This window comes from Lithobates pipiens, unplaced genomic scaffold (assembly GCF_037356315.1).
Source record: "Lithobates pipiens isolate NorthernLeopardFrog02 unplaced genomic scaffold, aLitPip1_a1.2 Scaffold_22, whole genome shotgun sequence".
NCBI lineage: Eukaryota > Metazoa > Chordata > Amphibia > Anura > Ranidae > Lithobates > Lithobates pipiens.
This window is the reverse complement of record NW_027507784.1, coordinates 177,014,249-177,033,420: the sequence shown is the minus strand read 5'-3', so window position 1 is coordinate 177,033,420 and position 19,172 is coordinate 177,014,249. Positions and strand designations below refer to the sequence as shown.

The 19,172-nt window shown below is 39.8% G+C and overlaps 1 protein-coding gene across 1 annotated transcript in view; it reads right to left on the bottom strand.

Moving 5' to 3' along the window:
- Window positions 1-19,172, bottom strand: part of COL3A1 (collagen type III alpha 1 chain) — a 119,373-nt gene that overhangs the window by 48,656 nt on the left and 51,545 nt on the right. The window contains exons 9-15 of the mRNA XM_077448668.1: window positions 12,777-12,830; window positions 12,608-12,661; window positions 10,008-10,061; window positions 8,595-8,639; window positions 7,411-7,464; window positions 4,711-4,755; window positions 4,549-4,602 (exon numbers count right to left, since the gene is read on the bottom strand). Coding sequence (XP_077304794.1) covers window positions 4,549-4,602; window positions 4,711-4,755; window positions 7,411-7,464; window positions 8,595-8,639; window positions 10,008-10,061; window positions 12,608-12,661; window positions 12,777-12,830 — 360 coding nt within the window. The remainder of the gene's footprint in view (window positions 1-4,548; window positions 4,603-4,710; window positions 4,756-7,410; window positions 7,465-8,594; window positions 8,640-10,007; window positions 10,062-12,607; window positions 12,662-12,776; window positions 12,831-19,172) is intronic.

The following is a 19,172-nucleotide window of genomic DNA, read 5'->3' as shown; positions in this document are numbered from 1 at the left end:
AAACAGATCGGATGGCAAACAGATGGATGGCAATATGTTCGGCATCCGTGCAGCGGATCAGATCAAATGGGATTGGATAAAAACAGAAAGGCTGTCCATTTACATCTGATCTCCCCATGGAGAACAGATGGGCTCTGACAGGTCCGTCCCTGCACAGTGAATGGAGATGGACCTGTCATCCGCCTGCTCAGCGGAGATCAACGGAGTGCATCCAGCAGATCCGTCCCATGTGAAAGGTGCCTTAGTCATAACAGTATCTTCATGGAGTTTGCATGCTCTCCCTTTGGCCCTAGTATGTGTAAGCACAGTTGGGACCTTAGATTATAAACTCCTTGGGGGCGGGGACTGATGTGCATGTAAAATATTAATATCTTGAATAAATGGTAAGGAGCAGTAAAATGCATTTTTTTTTACTGCATTTTTGGAGTGAAAAAAAAAAACAATCCCTATGCTTAGATATTCCTTTTATGAAAGTCAGAATTGGTGAAACACTCTGCCTTATTAAAATACAAAAAACAGGAATTACTATTCTGATTCATTAAAAAACTTAGATGAAATTAAGTAAAATCATGGAGAACAGTTGAATATTCAAATATTTTATTTTACTGTTTTACTTCTCTACTGGTTTGTTATTCTGCACAGCCAACCTTGCCATACTGCAGAGTCAGACACATGAGACATTTTTCTCCTGGTTCAGAAATGCAGCTTTTGTAGAAACAGTTAAGCTGACCCAAGATACAGAGGTAGGAATAGTGAGCTTTAGGACTAGCAGAGGTTTGTGTATCGCAAGAATGGCAAGTCAAACTTGCAAATTCTTTGGCAGGTAAAAGGGTAAACTTATATGTATTGGAACTCTGTACTTATAGGATACAGTAGTGATGTAGGGGATGTCTGGAAGAACAAAAGTTCTTGTACTGGGTTACTCCAGTCTTACTAGTGACAGCTAGTGACAGGGTTGCTTTAAAATCCCGTACACATGGGTTGAATGTCGAGAGACACTGGGCGGTTAAAAAAAAAAGTTAGACAATGGGCTCGTATGCCAGTCTTTTCGACAGAAGACAACCATTTGGTCGTCTTCTGTCAAACAAGCATGCTGCAAAATCAGCAGCCGGCCCACTCCCGATCAGCGCTCTCAGGCAATAGCAGATAGCGCTGAATGGAGTGTTCGGGTGCGGGGGACCACCGTTCAACCCAAAAAAAACTTGTAGTGTGTACCAGGCTTAAGAATTTGTAAATATTTAAAGGTCCATTACCTGGCCACAGGTTAAATTTAAAGAGGTTGTTGAGCCACTGTGATCTCTTCATACAATCCTCTGTGTTTCCTAATGATAGGTGCCTCTGAGTGTGTGTGGTTTATTAAAAAAAGCTGGTATATACCTTATTTCATAGCGCAGCTAAGCGCTAACGTGATTGGCCACCTCTCCCCTCTCTGGATCTGAAAGATACAGTGGGAGGGGCTGAGAACACCTTGCTGATGTCAGCCAGGAGTAGGAGAGAGACGGCCGGTCACATGAGCGCTGAGTATTTCAGGTAATACAAAGGTCCAAATGACACAGCACAAGCACTGTGCTGTATAATATGCTTTAAAGGAACAGGATAATTTAATTTTAGGGTAACAAAGGCCTTAAGTTTTGTTTTATTTGCTCTGTGTCAAGCCCTACCACGTGCACTTTGCTCTAAATCTAGTTATGAATTAGGGCCGCTGCCTTTTTGTTTCACTTGTGGTTTCATGTTTGGTTTATGCACATAAAAGGTATTTGCAAAACAAAATCTGTATCTTAACATACAGCTCCCAATAAGGCTTCACAGAAGTTTTATCTCAGAATTAGGAATGGCAGAACTTTTGGTGTTGGGGCGTTCGATGAACAGCAAAACAAACGGGTCATTCGACTGTTTGTTCGCCCCCCCGAACTGACCACAATGCATTGCAGCGCTGAACAGTGCATTGCAAGCCCTGATTGGCTGAAGCAGTGAAATCCTCAGCCAATAAGGGCACAGAGCACTGTCAGTCATGATTGGACACTGTCATTTTGGCGTGGAGAGAGATAGAACATGGCTTTGTTCAGGACTATTAGTTAGTGTGCTATACTGTGCTATTTTGCTTCAATTGTCAGTGTAGAATATTAGTTTAGTGTCAGTCTAGTGATAGTGTGAGTGTAGTGGGGAGCACCATCATTTAGCTTTGCATAGTGTGCAACTAGAGTAGGGACAGCTCAGATAGTTTCACTGTAGTGATGGTTGAACACCATCTATTTGATTGTGTTACTGACAGTTTAACGTAATTTATTTCTATGTGCGTTACTGCCAGTTTAACTCCATATAGTTTTGTGTGCCTTACTGACAGTTTAACACCATATCGTTTTGTGTGCGTTACTGCCAGTTTAATGCCATATAGTTCTGTGTGTGTTACTGCCAGTTTAACACTGTATAGTTCCGTGTGCGTTATTGCCAGTATAATGCCATATAGTTTTGTGTGCGTTACTGCCAGTTTAAGGCCATTTACTTCTGTGTGTGTTACTGCCAGTTTAACGCCATATAGTTTTGTGCGTTACTGCTAGTTTAACACCATATAGGTTTGTGTGCATTACTGCCAGTTTAATGCCATATAGTTTTGTGTGCGTTATTGCCAGTTTAACACCATATAGTGCTGTGTGCGTTACTGCCAGTTTAACACCATATAGTTTTGTGCATTACTGCCAGTTTAATGCCATTTACTTCTGTGTGCGTTACTGCCAGTTTAACACCATATAGTTATGTGTGTGTTACTGCGAGTTTAACACCATATAGTTTTGTGTGCGTTACTGCAAGTTCAATGTTATATAGTTTTGTGTGCGTTAATGCCAATTTAGCGCCATATAGTTCTGTGTGCGTTACTGCCAGTTTAATGCCGTATAGTTTTTTTGTGTTACTGCCAGTTTAACACCATTTACTTTTGTGTGCGTTACTGTCAGTTTAACGCCATATAGCTTTTTGTGTGTGTTACTGCCAGTTTAATGTCATAATTCTGTGTGCGTTACTGCCAGTTCAACGCCATATAGTTTTATGCGTTACTGCCAGTTTAGGACCATACAGGTTTGTGTGCATTACTGTCAGTTTAACGCCATATAGTTTTGTGTGCGTTATTTGCAGTTAAACGTCATATAGTGCTGTGTGCGTTACTGCCTGTTTAACGCCATATAGTTTTGGGCTTTACTGCCAGTTTAACGCCATTCACTTCTATGTGCGTTACTGCCAGTTTAAAGCCATATAGTTCTGTGTGTGTTACTGCCAGTTTAATGCCATATCGTTTTGTGTGCATTACCGGACCCCTATAACCATTGTATGCCAAATTACTTGCATATAAGCCTTCAAGATAGGCACTTTTGATTTTTGACATTCGGATCCCCCTGACTTTAATGGGGTTCATTATTTGGGTCCGAACTTTCGCAGTGTTCGGAAGTTCTGGTGCGAACTGAACAGGGGTCCGCTCGGCCCATCCATACTCAGAATAAACCATCCTCACCAGGTATACATTTTTCAGTTCTAGGAAAGATAATCTTCACCAAAGGTATTTGTGTTTTCATGCTGTCTTGTTTTCTCCAATCTCTGTTTTTCTACTTGCCATTTAAATCATGTAAACTAAAATAAATCACTTTTGTAGTAGCAGCTGGGGTCCTGTCGTGTAGTGATTGAGTTAAAAAAAACAGTGGGGTTGATTTACTAAAACAGCAGAGTATGTTTACAGTCAAAGTACGTTTTCCCTTATCTAAGTAAATTAAGTGAAATTAAGAAAATTTAATTTTGTAATGAATACCAATCATTTGCAAGGGAAAAAAAGATTTGAACAAGATATGGTGATTGAAGTCAATACAACATCACCTCATTCACTAAGCTAAATTCATTTTCTATTTGCAAAGTTAATTTTGACTAAGCTTTAAGAATTAGACATTGTTGTGCTGACTATAATCTTCCAAATCCTATGTTTTCTGAGTTCCCTTGCACGTGACTGGATAGCATTTTCACTTTGCTTTACCTTATTCAATAAAATTTGTGTAAATTCACATAGAAAGTAAAAATGTTCTACTAATTTAATCAGGGTTAGTGCTTGATAGCAGTAGAACAAGGGAAAAGATGATTGGTAACTATAGTTACCTATCATCTCGTTTGTTGATTTACTGATATGGTTAGTCTTTGATGGAGGAGTGCCTACTTTTTTGACTCTTTATCTGAGGAACATACATACAAGAGGAAAATAAATTGTTTCTTTTTTTTTTGTATTAGTGTTTCATATCACTCTCCATAATGATCATGTAAGATGATGCAAAAACAAACACTTGTAAGCACATTACTTGTACTTACTGTTTAGCAGCTCTAAAACCACCGTCACTATAGTATGCCTTCTTTACAATGATGACGATATGATTTTGTATCACACCTATCTTAAAAAATACTGTATAGCCCTATGGTAGATCTTTTCTGGAGAAGCAGTTGTTTTTTTTTTGTATTTTAAAATATATAGCTAAGTCTGTTTTTCTCTTGTCCTTTGGGTGAATATTAGGTCACAGTTACCTTGGGGCCTGGACCACCAGGGAATCCAGAATTACCAGGGGGGCCAGGAGGACCCTGTCAAGAAAAAAAGGTTATCCTTTTAAATAACACATTACTAAGCACTAAAATTACAATACAATAAATAATAAAACAATACAAACATAAAATATAAAATAATCTTACAGGTTGACCAGAAGCTCCAGGAGCTCCATCGTTGCCACGTGCACCCTGGAATACACAAAAATGAAGAAATGTAAATTAATATGACTTTATGTCCTATCTGAACTTCTGCTGCAATACTAAACAACATTGTTTCAATTAATATTACTTTTAAAATCCAAAAAGTATTTTTATTAGCTTTACCTGCCTGTACACTCCATGCTTAATGTGGATGTAAACCCTCACATATACCAAGTGAAGTGAACAGCCTCAGATGATACACAGAGATTAAACAAAACTCCCTACATAATTTTTACATATATATCTGCTGTCTTCAGCAGATATTTTTTTTCAATATTTGTTATTCATTTTTTGAAAAAGAGCTTAGAGAGTGTATCTCAATCGAGGATGTAACTGTAGGGTTATGTATCACAATAGAATTGTAAGTCAAAGTTGTTCAACAATGTTAAAATATGAAAAATATCAAGGAGTATTAACAAAAGAGTATTTTCTGGGTACATCTCTTAAAAGGAAAAAAGAGGCAAATGAGAAGACATTAACCTCCCTGGCGGTATGATTCAGTCTGGTTTTAGGTGCTAAAAGCAGTACAATTATTTTGCATGGAAATTTGGCGTTTTATATTGTAGCCCTGTAATTCTTAGGAATAACTCTCTTAAATATGTTCAAACCAGAGTCTAGCAGACATCCCGGGTATGATAAAGTTTATAATATAATAAATAAGAATAAAGATTATTCAATATTGTAATCAAATCCTAAAACACTGAAAAAGGGACACTTTTTGGTTGCTATGGACAATCTCCAAATTTCAGGCAGAAAAAACTGTATTTATAATATAAAAGTGCATGCAGGGCACTGCACAGACCACTAGGGACAAAATGGATGTGTATTTGTTAATACAGTACTGTAATCTGTAAGATTACAGTGCTGTGTGTGTGTTTTGTGTCTTTTTACTTTTTTGAATGTGCCGCCGTTCTCCGCTCCCGTGCGCCGTAACGTCACAGGGAATGGTGCTCCAGCGGCATTTGGCACTGTGAATCGAGTGGAGGACAACTCAATCACACAGCGTGGAGGACATCGCTGGATCCAGGGGACAAGGTAAGTAACTCTCCCTGTGTCCTCCCCTGCATCCAGCGATGCGATCCCGAGTCTGGCTCAGGGTTACCGCTCCTGTTATCAAAATCCCAACCCGAGCCAGACTCGGGATTACCGCTAGGGGGGTTAAGGAAGATGGCTAGACTACAAAGATGACGTCCCAAAGAAACTCTGGCTGCTTTTATTTACTGTGACGGAGAGCTTGTCAGAAGTTAGCAGGCTAATAACAGAAGAACAGAGCAGGAGAAAGCCACAGGACATAGTGCTATGGAGAGAGATAAGAAAACACTTTAACCACCACTCGTCCACTGTCAAATGACGGCTGGGTGGTGTGGCGCTTGTTCTGGGTAAATGTCATATGATGGCTTCCCAGAATGACTGCTCTTGCGCGCCCACGGGAACGTGCAGCGTGGTGATCTCAAGCACGCCCTGTTGCTAGGACACAGCACGACCCCGATCTCTGTAAAGAGCCACGGCTGTTTAACCATGTGATCGGCTGTGTCACATCAAAGCTGTTCACATGTAAACATGGAAATGCCGGTTATCGGCGATCCTTGCCTCACACTGACAGAGTGTGAGGAGAGGAGAGCCGATTAGTGGCATCTTTTCACAGTGTCAGCAATCAGTGCCCACTTTTGCCAGCAATCAGTGCCCACAAGTGCCAGAAATCAGTGCCCACAAGTGCCAGAAATCAGTTGCCATTAGTTATGCCAGTCAGTGCTGGCTATCAGTGCTGCCCATCAATGCCCATCACTGTTGCCCATCAATGCCCCTTACTGCTGCCCATCAATGCCACCCATCCATGCCCATCAGTGCTGACTATCCATGTCGCTTATCTGTGCCCACCAGTGCCACCTATCAGTGCCCACCAGTGCCACCTATCAGACAGAAACAGAAAAAGAAACTAAGAAACCTTTTTTTTCTAAATTTTGTGTGTTTTTTTTTTTTTTTTTAGGAAAAAATAAAAAAACTCAGCAGTGATTAAATATCACCAAAAGAAAGCTCTCTTTATGTGAAGAAAATTATAAAAATGTCATATGGGTACAGTGTAGCATGACTGCACAATTGTCATTCAAAGTGTGACAGCGCTGAAAGTTGAAAAATGGCCTGGGCAGGAAGTGGGTGTAAGTGCCCTCTATTGAGGTGGTTAATGAACAAAACACAGATAAAGATACAGACCTGATTTAGCACCTAACTTCTAATAAATAAATTATTTGAATGCTGTTTGTGCCCCCCCCTTTGAAGGTGTTCTTGTCATATGTTACTGGTACATTGGACAGTATGTAAGGGGTAATTATTCCTCTGGGTACAGAATAAGCAATAAGAGCCTGACATAAGTCCTAACCTTTCCTTGCTCTATGCAAAAATGACCCTGCGTTTTAACTCAAAACACCTACTAGCACTACTTCCTAAATTACGCCCTAAATTTCAGCATGACTCACCATGACCATGACTGATAAATTAAAGCAACGACATGCTCACTCCTTGCATTAAGATGCCCACATTCTTTAATTGCCATTGGCATTGCATGCACGTTGCCATTATTTCAAATTAACACATTATTTCAGTTTAACTTATGATCAAAATTTATATCAAGCAAAGGTAACTTACAGCTGATCCAGGAGATCCAGGGCGGCCTCTTTCACCAGATTGACCTCTTGGACCCTAAAATGAAATGGAATATTATTTAGTTGCATAATGGTAGTCATATAACTGTTTCATTTTCTATTTATTAAACACACATGAACATGCAAAAATAACGTTATTGTCATTATAATAAATATAACATTATTTTATTAACTAATATATTAATATATTTATTCAGATTAAATGTGATTGAGTAATAATATCAAATTTGTGGTGTCATGTTTTTGTCTTTAGTTTGCTGTCTTGAAATATGTTTCTTGCATATTTCGACAATTTGGCACTGGTGCTGGTGCACACTAGTGTGACTTCTGAGGTGACTTGAGTCACACAGAACCACTTGAGTAATAACATTGTTTTCAATGGTGTCCATTCTAATCAAGGCAACTCAGAATGATGCTATTTTGGAAAAGGTTCCTGCACTACTTTGGTGTGATTTACAGTGCGACTTGGCCCCATAGAATATTCAGAAGTAAAGCCTCATACACACGATCAGACTTTGTACAAACTTTCCTGTGGATTTTTGTACAAAGGGTGTCGGCCCTGAACTTGTATTGCATACATACGGCAGGACTTTTTCAGCCAACTTTCACCAAATTGTGTGGTTATTCTGCTCTTTACCGCCACCTTTGGTCAACTTCTGAATTGTTGTCTGATCTTTTGCATTGGTTCTGAGCATGCCTGTTTGCACTTTGTACAAAAGTCCTATGGTCTTCTGTACACACGATCAGACTTTGCTCCATCGGACTTTTGTTGCCAGAAAGGTTGTCCATTCGCACAGCCAACAAAAGTCTGATGAAAACCGAAAAAGTTTGTCCGATGGAGCGTACAACAGTCGGATGCTGCTCCAAAACAGCTAATTTGCATGTTTGTTGTCAAAAAGTCTGATCGTGTGTATGGGCCTTTAGAAGAAGTTGCATTAAAGTGGTACCACATATAAGCTCTGTAAGTCGCATCGCAGTAGTGTGAGCTGAGCCTCAATTGGTGTGTAGTCGTTATGTTGTATGACAAGGCAGATTGAATGTTACACATTCTCATGTGCTATCAAAATATATGTAACAAAAAAAAAAGACCATGTAAAGTGCCAAGGCTAAATTGCTAATGAACCTGAGATGTGATATATTTATTTATTGAAAAACAAAATGACTTACTGCACTGCCAGGTAATCCATTGTCTCCAGGTGCACCAGGTTCTCCCTAAAAGAAAAACAAAAATACATTCAATGACAGTCAAATACTATTTTTCTGATTTGATTATTATGTATAGGGAATTCTGTACAATATACATGTATTTATTTATTTACCTGCTAGAATGAGAACTTTATCCTGCAGGCATTTGGATACCTTGCAGGTTATTGCATGAAATAGCGTGAATTTATGTTTTAATAAAATGTATACTTGAGTACTTGATTGGAAGTAATGGACCTTTTATAATTGTGCGGGCATTGGGTAGGTCATTAATTTGGAATGTGCTGGCAGCACACCTAAACTCGTGAAAAAATAAATAAATAACCACTACTTTCAGCTATCTACTGCACCATAATTCCCGCTATGTACTGTAGGTGCATTTGCAGATACTCTGTATGTTTAGGTATCCCCAATGCCCACAGTAGCAAGCCATAGTATGTCTTGCTGTGAAAGCAACCTTAGATTTCACTTATGCCTTGACTATGGACATTAATGAATTTACATAATCCTAACAACTGGTAAAAAGCGTTAGAAAAAAATATCCCTGACATCTCTTGCATATTTTCATACTGTGAAGTAGGGATGAGGTTCGAGTTTTCCATTACCATGGGTTTGAGATGTTTGGTCCTGGCAAATCTTTGGCCTGTATGGCTAGCAAGCTTAGACTCTCCAATGAATGAGTCACTATAAAAGTGGGGACACAGAGCAGCCTTACTGTCAAGGAACTAGAAGCTGCTTAAGGGAAAGGAAATTACACAGGGAGAGATTAGGGTTAGTTTTATTTTAAATAACTATATTTTGTGGTTTATTTTAGGTTAATGGTTACTTTTAGCTGGTGTCCTATCTATAGCAAACTTTTTTATTTGCCTCAAAACTTCCCTCAAAAAGTGTCTTTTGCTTCAGGTGGGTGATATATTGGGGTTTTCATTTCATTTTAGGTGTACATTCTTTATTATTTTCTGTTGATAGGGCCTTTGTTTTAGATTGACCTGTTTTTGTTCAGCACGGCTTCCCTTAATAAAAGTGGGATTTTGTTTCAGGCAATACTGTTTTGGGTTTCTCATTTATGTTGGCGACATCTTGGTTTTTATTGTATGTTGATGGAAATTTTTAAGTTAGGCTTTTGCAGGGGTGGTATTTGAGGGTTTTCTCTTCTTTTTTTCTGTTACATTGATATGGATTTTTTAAAGTTTGGGGTGCTCAATCTGCACAATTCACTTATTACTGACCATCTGTCCTTGGAGCTGCCTTCGTTTGCATCATGCTGCTGAATTATTCGCAAAAAAAGGGGAACTTACCTGTTCAGGAATACTACTGTTACCAGCAGTCTCAGTTTAACTATATTTTTTGTGAAATACATAATAAATAATTATTTACCCTAAGTCCAGGAGCACCGGTATCCCCCTTTGCGCCATCCCTTCCATCAATACCCTGTAGAATAGAAGAAAATTAATGCAACCTGTACTATATAAGTCTAGTCTACTAATATTACAGCATTTAGACAAAAGATTAACTGCTTTCTGCCACATTTACTGTGGACGGGCGGCACGGCCAGGCTGGGCAAAATACCCATCAGTCACTTAGCACATGCGCACTAGCCTTCCCCCTGGAGCACGCAGCAGCGATATCTCATGACGACTGTGTCCGCTCATATCAATCCCATGTTGTTATGTAAGCAAACTGTCAAAATGGCTTTCATTCATAAACAGGTTGCATACTGTTGCAGAGGCGGATCCAGAGCCTAGTCTCGGGAGGGGCACTGCCAGAAAATAAGGTGTTGCTTATAGAACACGTTTGTATTAAAATATATGTATTTAACATATCATACAGTCATAACCTTGTTTAAAACAGTGACACTGTTTTAAAGTGTTAGATGCATCCCCATGCCGGCATCCCATTTATTTGTATTCTAACACATCGCTGCATGGACACAGCCACTATGTCCCAATATGACATGCTGGTGTGGGTACCTGAAGGCACCTGGCAAGCATTCTGAGACCCACGCAGGACATATTGGGACACAAAAGCTGTGTGTGTCATTAGAAATAAATGGGATGCCAGCACAGGGATATGTACAAAACTTTATGGAACATTCCTTTTAGTATATCCCACACTTTATCCATCCCCAAGTCAGTTAAAGACAGCCCGCATTTCTGCAGCATGCCCCCTGTGTGAATGAGGCCTAAAGATGAATTTTAATGTCATTCTATATCATCATTATCATCATGATAATCACACAATACAGGTGCTGTGGCTCATGATGATGATGATGATTGGTAATTGTAATACACAGCATGGAGGGGGGTAATGTACCGACTGACGCATTTGTGACCAATGGCAATTAATTAATCCCTTTGTGCTGCATTAGTAGCAGTGTTTTTTTTCAACCCCATCATGCTGCAGCATAAAAGGGGTTAATTAATAATGATGGTGCCACTGCCACTAATGCAGCACAAAGGGGTTAATTAATTGCCATTGGTCATGAATGCATCAGTGAGTACATTACCCCCCTCCATGCTGTGTATTACAATTACCATTCTAACTGCATTAACACCCCTCCCCCCTCCCCTTCCCTCCAAGTGTTAACCACTTCAGCAGTTCACACAGCTAACACACTGTTAAGGAGTTAAGGCAGTTAAGTGATCACTCACTTGCAGACAGTGCAGATGGGCTCACAGGTCGGACAGCATCTTGTCTTGAATCTCGCGCTCCCGGCCTCTGAAATATGACGTCACGCCAGCCGGGACTAGGAAGCTCCTGTCGGGTGGAGATCACTCCGCCTGACTGGGAAGTAACACTGGGCACGTCCGCACCGCTCTGCAAATAATACTACACAGCGTGTAGCGGCGACCCCAGTTTTACCATGGTCTTTACCCCCCATAAGGACGCCACCGCCTGGGCCCCTCTAAATGAATGGATGGGGCACACTGACTATGTCTTAAGCCATCTTGGAGTGGGGGAAGCAGAAATAAAGTCCCTGCAACTGCATTTAGACGATTCCTCGCCAAACGTAAATAGGTGGCGGAGGGAGAAAGCCTTGAAGTGAAATATTTTCGGGGGGGGGCAATTGACCCGTTGCCCCCCCCTGGATCCGCCCCTGTACTGTTGTAATGCTTAGATTAGTCCACAGCTATCACATGGTATCTGGGCCAATCACAGCATCCTACACCATGTGATTAGCTGTTGAAAATCACAGCATGTGAACAGTAAGCAAGCTGTCATGAATGGAAAGCCATTCATGACAGTTAACTATTGCTTATAGCAGTGATCATCACTGCTATAAGCAATAACAGTGTAAAAAACAATCTCTAATCACCCCCCAGAGTTGTACAGTGCCACTATGGTGAATGGATGAAAGTATGTAAAAAAAATAAACTTAAAATAAACAAAAAAAAGTAAAAAAAAAAATGTTTAACAAGTCAAATAAAAAAAAAGTCCTGGTATTTCTTTATTTATTCATGATTTGTTATAAATCATTGTTACCATATTGTCACCAATTAGTATTCATGATCACCGCCACACCAGTCATATGCACTGGTGACAAAATATAAAAAAAACAATTCTTGAAAGAAAATTTTTTTTTTTAATTTCTTCATTTTCCAATAAGAAATCCACTAAATAATACTAGGTTATTTTTACCAAAAAAAATGTAGCAGACTATATTTTGGCCTACATTGATTAGGAAACATTATTTGTTTGCAAAATGTTATAACAGAATTTAAATTTATACAGCAAAAAAAAAAGTTGTGATCAAATACCAACGAAAAAAAAATCTCTATTTGTGTTAAAAAGTTATGTAAATGTTATTTGCGTACAGTGTTGCATGACCGCACAATTTCCAGTTAATGTAGCACAGTGCTAAATAGGAAAAAAATGCTCTGGTCATGAAAGAGTAAAACTTTCCGGAGGTCAAGTAATTAACCAAAGGTCATTATGTATAAATGTATTTGCATGATGTGATTAGTGTACACACTTACTCTGTGGCCTTTCATGCCAGGAAAACCAGACATGCCAGGTGGTCCTCTATTGCCCTGTAAACAACAATAAGAAAAAAAAGCTTTAGTTCTTCCACTTGCATTTTGTGAGTGTGCTGGGTTCTGCTTCTGCCATACAATGACTACAACCTATAAAAGCATAACTACTTACAGGGGCTCCAGCCACTCCACGTTCTCCGGTTCTGCCTGGTCGGCCTGACTCACCCTAACAAATAAATAAAACAAACCATTATTTAGTTCTAAAGTGATAGATTGTGTGTTACATGAAGGTATTATAGTACAGATAGCATTTATACTGCTTGATACTAACAGTGATTAAAAAACAAAAACAAACGGAGCAACTAACATTTTAATGACTGCTACAACTGAAAAGTGCTATCTGGGGGTTCTGTGATCCTCTAGTTGCTGGAAGAACCTTTTTGGATACTGTACCCTTTCCCTCTGTCCATAAACATGCCAAGAAGAGCATTGATGGTTCTGTCTTGCCCGTGTCAAGCAGGAAACACAGTAAAATAACAGGACAAATGTAGAATGTGTATGATTGTACTTTGGCAGACATTTGTATCACTTGCTAAGCACACCTGACTACAAAGTAAATATCTCACTTGGCACCATGGGGGATGATTTACTAAAACTGGAGAGTGCAAAATCCGGTGCAGCTGTGCATGGTAACCAATCAGCTTCTAACTTCAGCTTGTTCAACTGAGCTTTGACAAAAAAACCTGGAAGCTGAACATCACCAGATTTTGTACTCCAGTTTTAGAAAATCAACCCCTGTATAAACCCACACTGTCATTAACATTGCAGGCACAGCTATCAAAATGGCCTGATTGAGCTTAAAACAATATTTGAACTAATACTTTCAGTGGGTAAGTATGCGGGTGTTTTCCAGGGAAGACATGATGGCTAAGTGTGGCACTATGTAACCATGCCCAGGCGTGTAACATGTAGAGCTGAGCCACATCATGCCATACCAATTTACACCTCCCCTGATGGAACACGGCTAATTGTTATGTCTTGGACACTGTTGCAACCATTCAGGATACCTACCTTGGTGTAAATGGTGGTGGTGTGATCTGTGATATCTGGACAATATTTGCTTTGATATATATTTTAGCAATGCTTGTCTAATTTCCCTTTTTTTTTTTATTATTTTGTTATAAAGATGTTTAAAATCTTTCACCTGGGGGGATTGGCCTGGAGCTCGACAGGAATGGATGCTGACTAACAGAACTCTGCACACCCACGGCTGAAAACAACCCCTTCCAGCCTCTCAGCATCGGTAATGGGCATGCGTGACAGGCACACACCTGGCCCCAGTCAACGCCAATCACTCTCCACTCCAGGTTCCCACAGCATACCCAATTTTTTTGGGACTCGGACCCACTGCATCCAAGGCTGTTCTGCAGCCAAAATGGCGCTCCTGCAGCACGAGGCTGAATACAGTGAAGACTCCCTGTTGGCTTCTGAGGACATGGTAAGGGAGCCTGCGTACACAGACCACCCTCTCCAACTATCAGAAATGACACAGATAGTGGCAGATATAAACAATACGTTCTCTTCTGCTATCACTGACTTACAAGCTGATCTTCTAGCCCTGTCTGATCCTATATCTCATACAGAGAGACCAGATGCTAAAAGGGATAGAGCAGTGGAGCGTTTAGAGACGGCCGTCTCATCCCACCCCACTCATTTAATTCTCATTAACAGGCATCTGCAGGACCTTGATAACAGAGGGAGGAAGCAGAACATCAGGGTTAGGGGGATCCCTGAAACGGTGGCACCACCCCAGATTAGGAAAGCACTCCAGGTTGTTTTCAATTAACTTCTCGGTCGCTCTAAAGACAATGAGATAGATTTTGTGTGGGAACACAGGGCTCTGAATCCCCATCCCACTGATACAATCCCTCCAAGAGACATTGGGGGTTATTTACTAAAGGAAAATCCACTTTGCACTGAAAGTGCACTTGGAAGTAAAGTCGCTGTAGATCCGAGGGGGACATGCAAGGAAAATAAAAAACAGCATTTTAGCTTGCACATGATTGGATGATAAAATCAGCAGAGCTTCCCCTTGTTTCAGATCTTCCCCTCAGATTTAGAGCGAATGCACTTCCAAGTGCACTTTCAGTGCAAAGTGGATTTGCCTTTTGTAAATAACCCCCAATGTGTGCTGCCAGCACAGCTTCCCACTTAAGGAGGAGATTCTTAACAAGGCCACACGGAATGACCAAATCCTCTTCAATGAACAAAATATCTCACTATTTCAGGATCTTTCACACATCACACTCCAGAACAGCTTTACGCCCATTGCTGGCCGTTCTAAAAGAAAAAGGGATACCCTACGTCTGGCGCTTTTCATTTGCCCTCAACATCCACATATCAAGGGAAACAATATTACCTGTGAATGCCTGAGGATATCCCAGTCTTCTGCGATCAGCTAAATCTGCCACTGATTGAATTACCAGACTGGTACAAAGAATTCCACCTTCAAATTCAGGGAACCTCTCCCCTCCACACTCCACAGGCACCCCCCTCAAAACCGCTCTCCACTAAAAAATCGAAGTTCAACAAACGCATGGGCCTCAACTGTGGCAAATCCCCTTACTTGGCCAAGGGAACCAGATCTCAAGACAACACCTGAACTGTGATACTGTGATAAGCGTTCTTTTTGTAGAGATCTATTTAAGAAATCTGAGCACAATGCCATCCTTAAAAACCATAGCTTAACCAAATAAAAATAAAAATAAAAAAATAAATAAAAAAAAAAAAATTTTTTTTTTCTATGAATAATTTCATTTATCCATTTCTTTTGTACACTATATATATTGGCCTTTTTTAGGGTAACTCCTTATTGATTTAATCATAATTTAGGTCCACACCCTGACACTACATCCTATCCTGGACCTGCTTATTCGCAGTTATCTGTTCCTTTTATGAGACACACCAAATACCAACTTGCTCAGGTAGGCTCTCATTGATGTTTTACCTTAAATTACATTGGCATCTCCCTTAATTCGGTAAATCGATCACGGGAGCCCTTTCAGGCCTTTTCAATTCTAATGATAGTGGATATCTGTCTGTTCCATTTATCTCCTGCAGCCACCATTTGGGGAATTTTGGGACTGGTCCACTCTCCACGCATTAAAGGTGTCCCTATTATATCGTGTGGGCGGGGCTCTTGTTTGGAGTTAGGTAGGCATAGCTATTCAACTTAATGTATAACTGGCTTTTCCAGCCCAATAATATAATTTTTTTTTTATTTTTTTTATTTGTGAGCGTGTTTAGAGTCTGGGCTGCATTTCACTTTTATGACCTAATTCACTAAATCTGTTGTATTTTGTCCACAGTGAATCTCTTTTCTTGTTTTATACACTACTTTATGTCAAATTACTGGCTCCCCTGAAGAAGCCTTTGTGTAGGCGAAACATGTCGGGATTCCATCAGAATAGCCAAGAAGTTTTCGATCTGAATGAATTGACGGATTCTGGTCATTGTACTCTTAATCATTGTACTGGTATTGATATCTGTGATTTCAGAATTTTGAACTTACCTCTATTTCTATTTTTTATTATTATATTAAATAAAGTTGTTTTTTCTATTTTTATACTATACAGTTTCTCTATTTCTATAGCACTGTAATAATCCCGCCCAGCCCCTTCCGTCTTCTTCATTCTGTTAAAATTGGGATGAGGTGCGTTGATAAATTTTTGCCCGACCTGGTTTTCTCTCCTTGTGATACCCATCTATCTCTGCTCACATCTTAAGAGCTGAAGATGCAAGTTACAAGTGATGACACGTTTAACCACTTGCTGACCACTGTCGGCAAATATACATCGGCAGAATGGCATGGCTGGGCAAAGCCGCACGTTACTTTGAATTTCCCACTGTGCACGCGCCTGCCGCAAGCTCTGTGACCGTGCCCGCGGGACCCGTGGACTCGATCGCTGTGGGGATACCCGCGAGCGTGTCACGGAGCTGAAGAATGGGGAGATGCCGGTGTAAACAGCATCTCCCCGTTCTGCCTAATGACAGGACACTGTCATCGGGAGCAGCTTTCAGTGTCACGTTACGCACAGCCCATCCCCCAGACAGTTAGAAACACTCCCCTAGCACACACTTAACCCCTTCCCGCCCCCTAGTGGTTAAATCCTTCACTGCCAGTGACATTTTTACAGTAATGAATGCAATTTTTTATCATTGATCGCTTTATTAATGCCAATGGTCCCAAAAAATATTAATAAAAATGCCATAAAACGATCCCCTAGTTTGTAGACGCTATAACTTTTGCGCAAACCAATCAATAAACGCTTATTGCGATTTTATTTTTACCAAAAATATGTAGAAAAATATGTATCGGCCTAAACTGAGGAAAAAAAAAATTATATATTTTTGGGGGATATTTATTATAGCAAAAAGTAAAATATAATGCGTTTTTTTTTTCAAAATTGTCGCTCTTTTTTTGTTTATAGCGCAAAAAATTAAAACCGCAGGGGTGATCCAATGCCACCAAAAGAAAGCTCTATTTGTGGGGAAAAAAAGAACGTCAATTTTGTTTGGGAGCCAGGTCGCATGACCGCGCAATAGGCAGTTAAATCGACACAGTACTAATATCACTAAACAATATAAAAATATTCCTCACTGATCCCAGCGCTCAAAAGGAAAGGAAGTTATCAAAATCGAATCCAATTGTAAGCTGCTATCATAAATTAAATCATAAATCATATAAATATATAGTATAAATCATTCCTTAACTCTTCATCATATAAAATATACTATATTGACAGCTGTCAATATAATATATTTTATATGATGGAGGGTTAAAGAATGATTTATACTATATATTTATATGATTTAAATCGACACAGTGCTGAATCGCAAAAAGTGCTCTGGTCAGGAAGGGGGTAAATCCTTCCGGGGCTGAAGCAGTTAACTGCAATTGTACGAGTCATCACTGCCCCATTGGCTCCAACCATAACTTACCTATTTGTCCCCATGGGTTAACTGTCATCTGTATATTTCACTCCTGGGTGGCTAATCCTACCTATTTGTGGCAAAGTGCCTTTTACAGATTATAACTTTTCACCTTTCTTGCTGAAAGTCTTCTCAGCAAACATTATCCTTGCTCGCCATCTATTGACATTAGTTGGAATTGCACTAAACAGATTTTTCTTACAGATGAAAGGACAATGGAAGCTATCTGCTGTCTGAGACTGTACTTTTTTGCTGTACACCCAACAATCCCTTGCTAAGAATATCTCTAAATCTAAGGGCTATCAATATTGCTCCACAAAAATTCTAGAAATATCACAGCGACATGCAGACACAGAAGGGAGATTTCTGTTCCTTAAAGGACACTGGGATGGGATACCAATCACTTTGGCAAACGTGTATTTTACGAATTCGGCTCAAGTCACTTTCTGTCAATATGTGGTCGATGAGCTGAAAAGCTTGGCTACAGGATGCATTATACTAGAAGGGGATTTCAACGTATCGTTGAACCCACTACAGGCTACAGCTGATGGCAAATCAAGATTACCATATAGAAAACGGAGAAAAATCAAATCCTTGCTAGCTTCCCTTACACTGGTTTATACATGGCGCACGGTTAACCCCTCTGGCAGGGATTTCTCATATTCCTCCACTCTGCATAATAAATTCACACGTATTGATGACATTTTTCTTTTTTCAGAGGGATTTGCACCTACTGAAAAATGCCAAAATAGGTATCAAATCCTTTTCCGATCACGCCCCAATTTCTCCAACCTTACAGACACCTGTTAGACGGCCTAAAAATAACAAATGGAGGCTAAACAAGGCTAACACATTGTTACTCGTGCACACATACCAGATACCATGCTTACACAAATTACAGCAAACAGTCAGTTTTTTCTTAGTTAGCGAGCTCCGGTTTTGTGATTGGCCGAAGTCGCAATGACATCACTCCCACGCATGCGTGCAGGAGTTGCTGTTTTTGGCACAGGCTCTGCATATGCTGATGATGTCATCAGCATGCATGCACTCTGAATATCTCCTAAACTGTGCAAGTTCAGGAGATATTCACAGTACCTACAAGTAATACTTATTATAGGCTTACCTGTAGGTACAAGTGGTAGTACAGATTTTACTACAAAAACACTTCATACCTTCCCCAAAACAACAGTTGCCACATACACTTGTATAACATTTTCTAAGAAGTTGAACAAACTGGGGCTGATTTACTAAAACTGGACAGTGCAAAAACTGGTGCAGCTGTGCATGGTAGCCAATCAGCTTCTAACTTCAGATTGTTCAATTAAGCTTTGACAAAAATAAGCTGGAAGCTCCAGTTTTAGTAAATCAACCCCTAAGTTCCCAAGCCTGAGGTTCTCCGTCAATGGTAGATAATCTTTATTTCATCTTTCTAGTAAATGAACCTGAGCCATTTAAAGTTTTAATAAATAATACAATATCTATAAAGCAAATGCAGAAAGCATTTTCAAGTATTTAAAAACAAACTGGATTGTTTGTAAATAGCTGCTAGTGGTAAAAAGTGTATGTATTTAGAGAA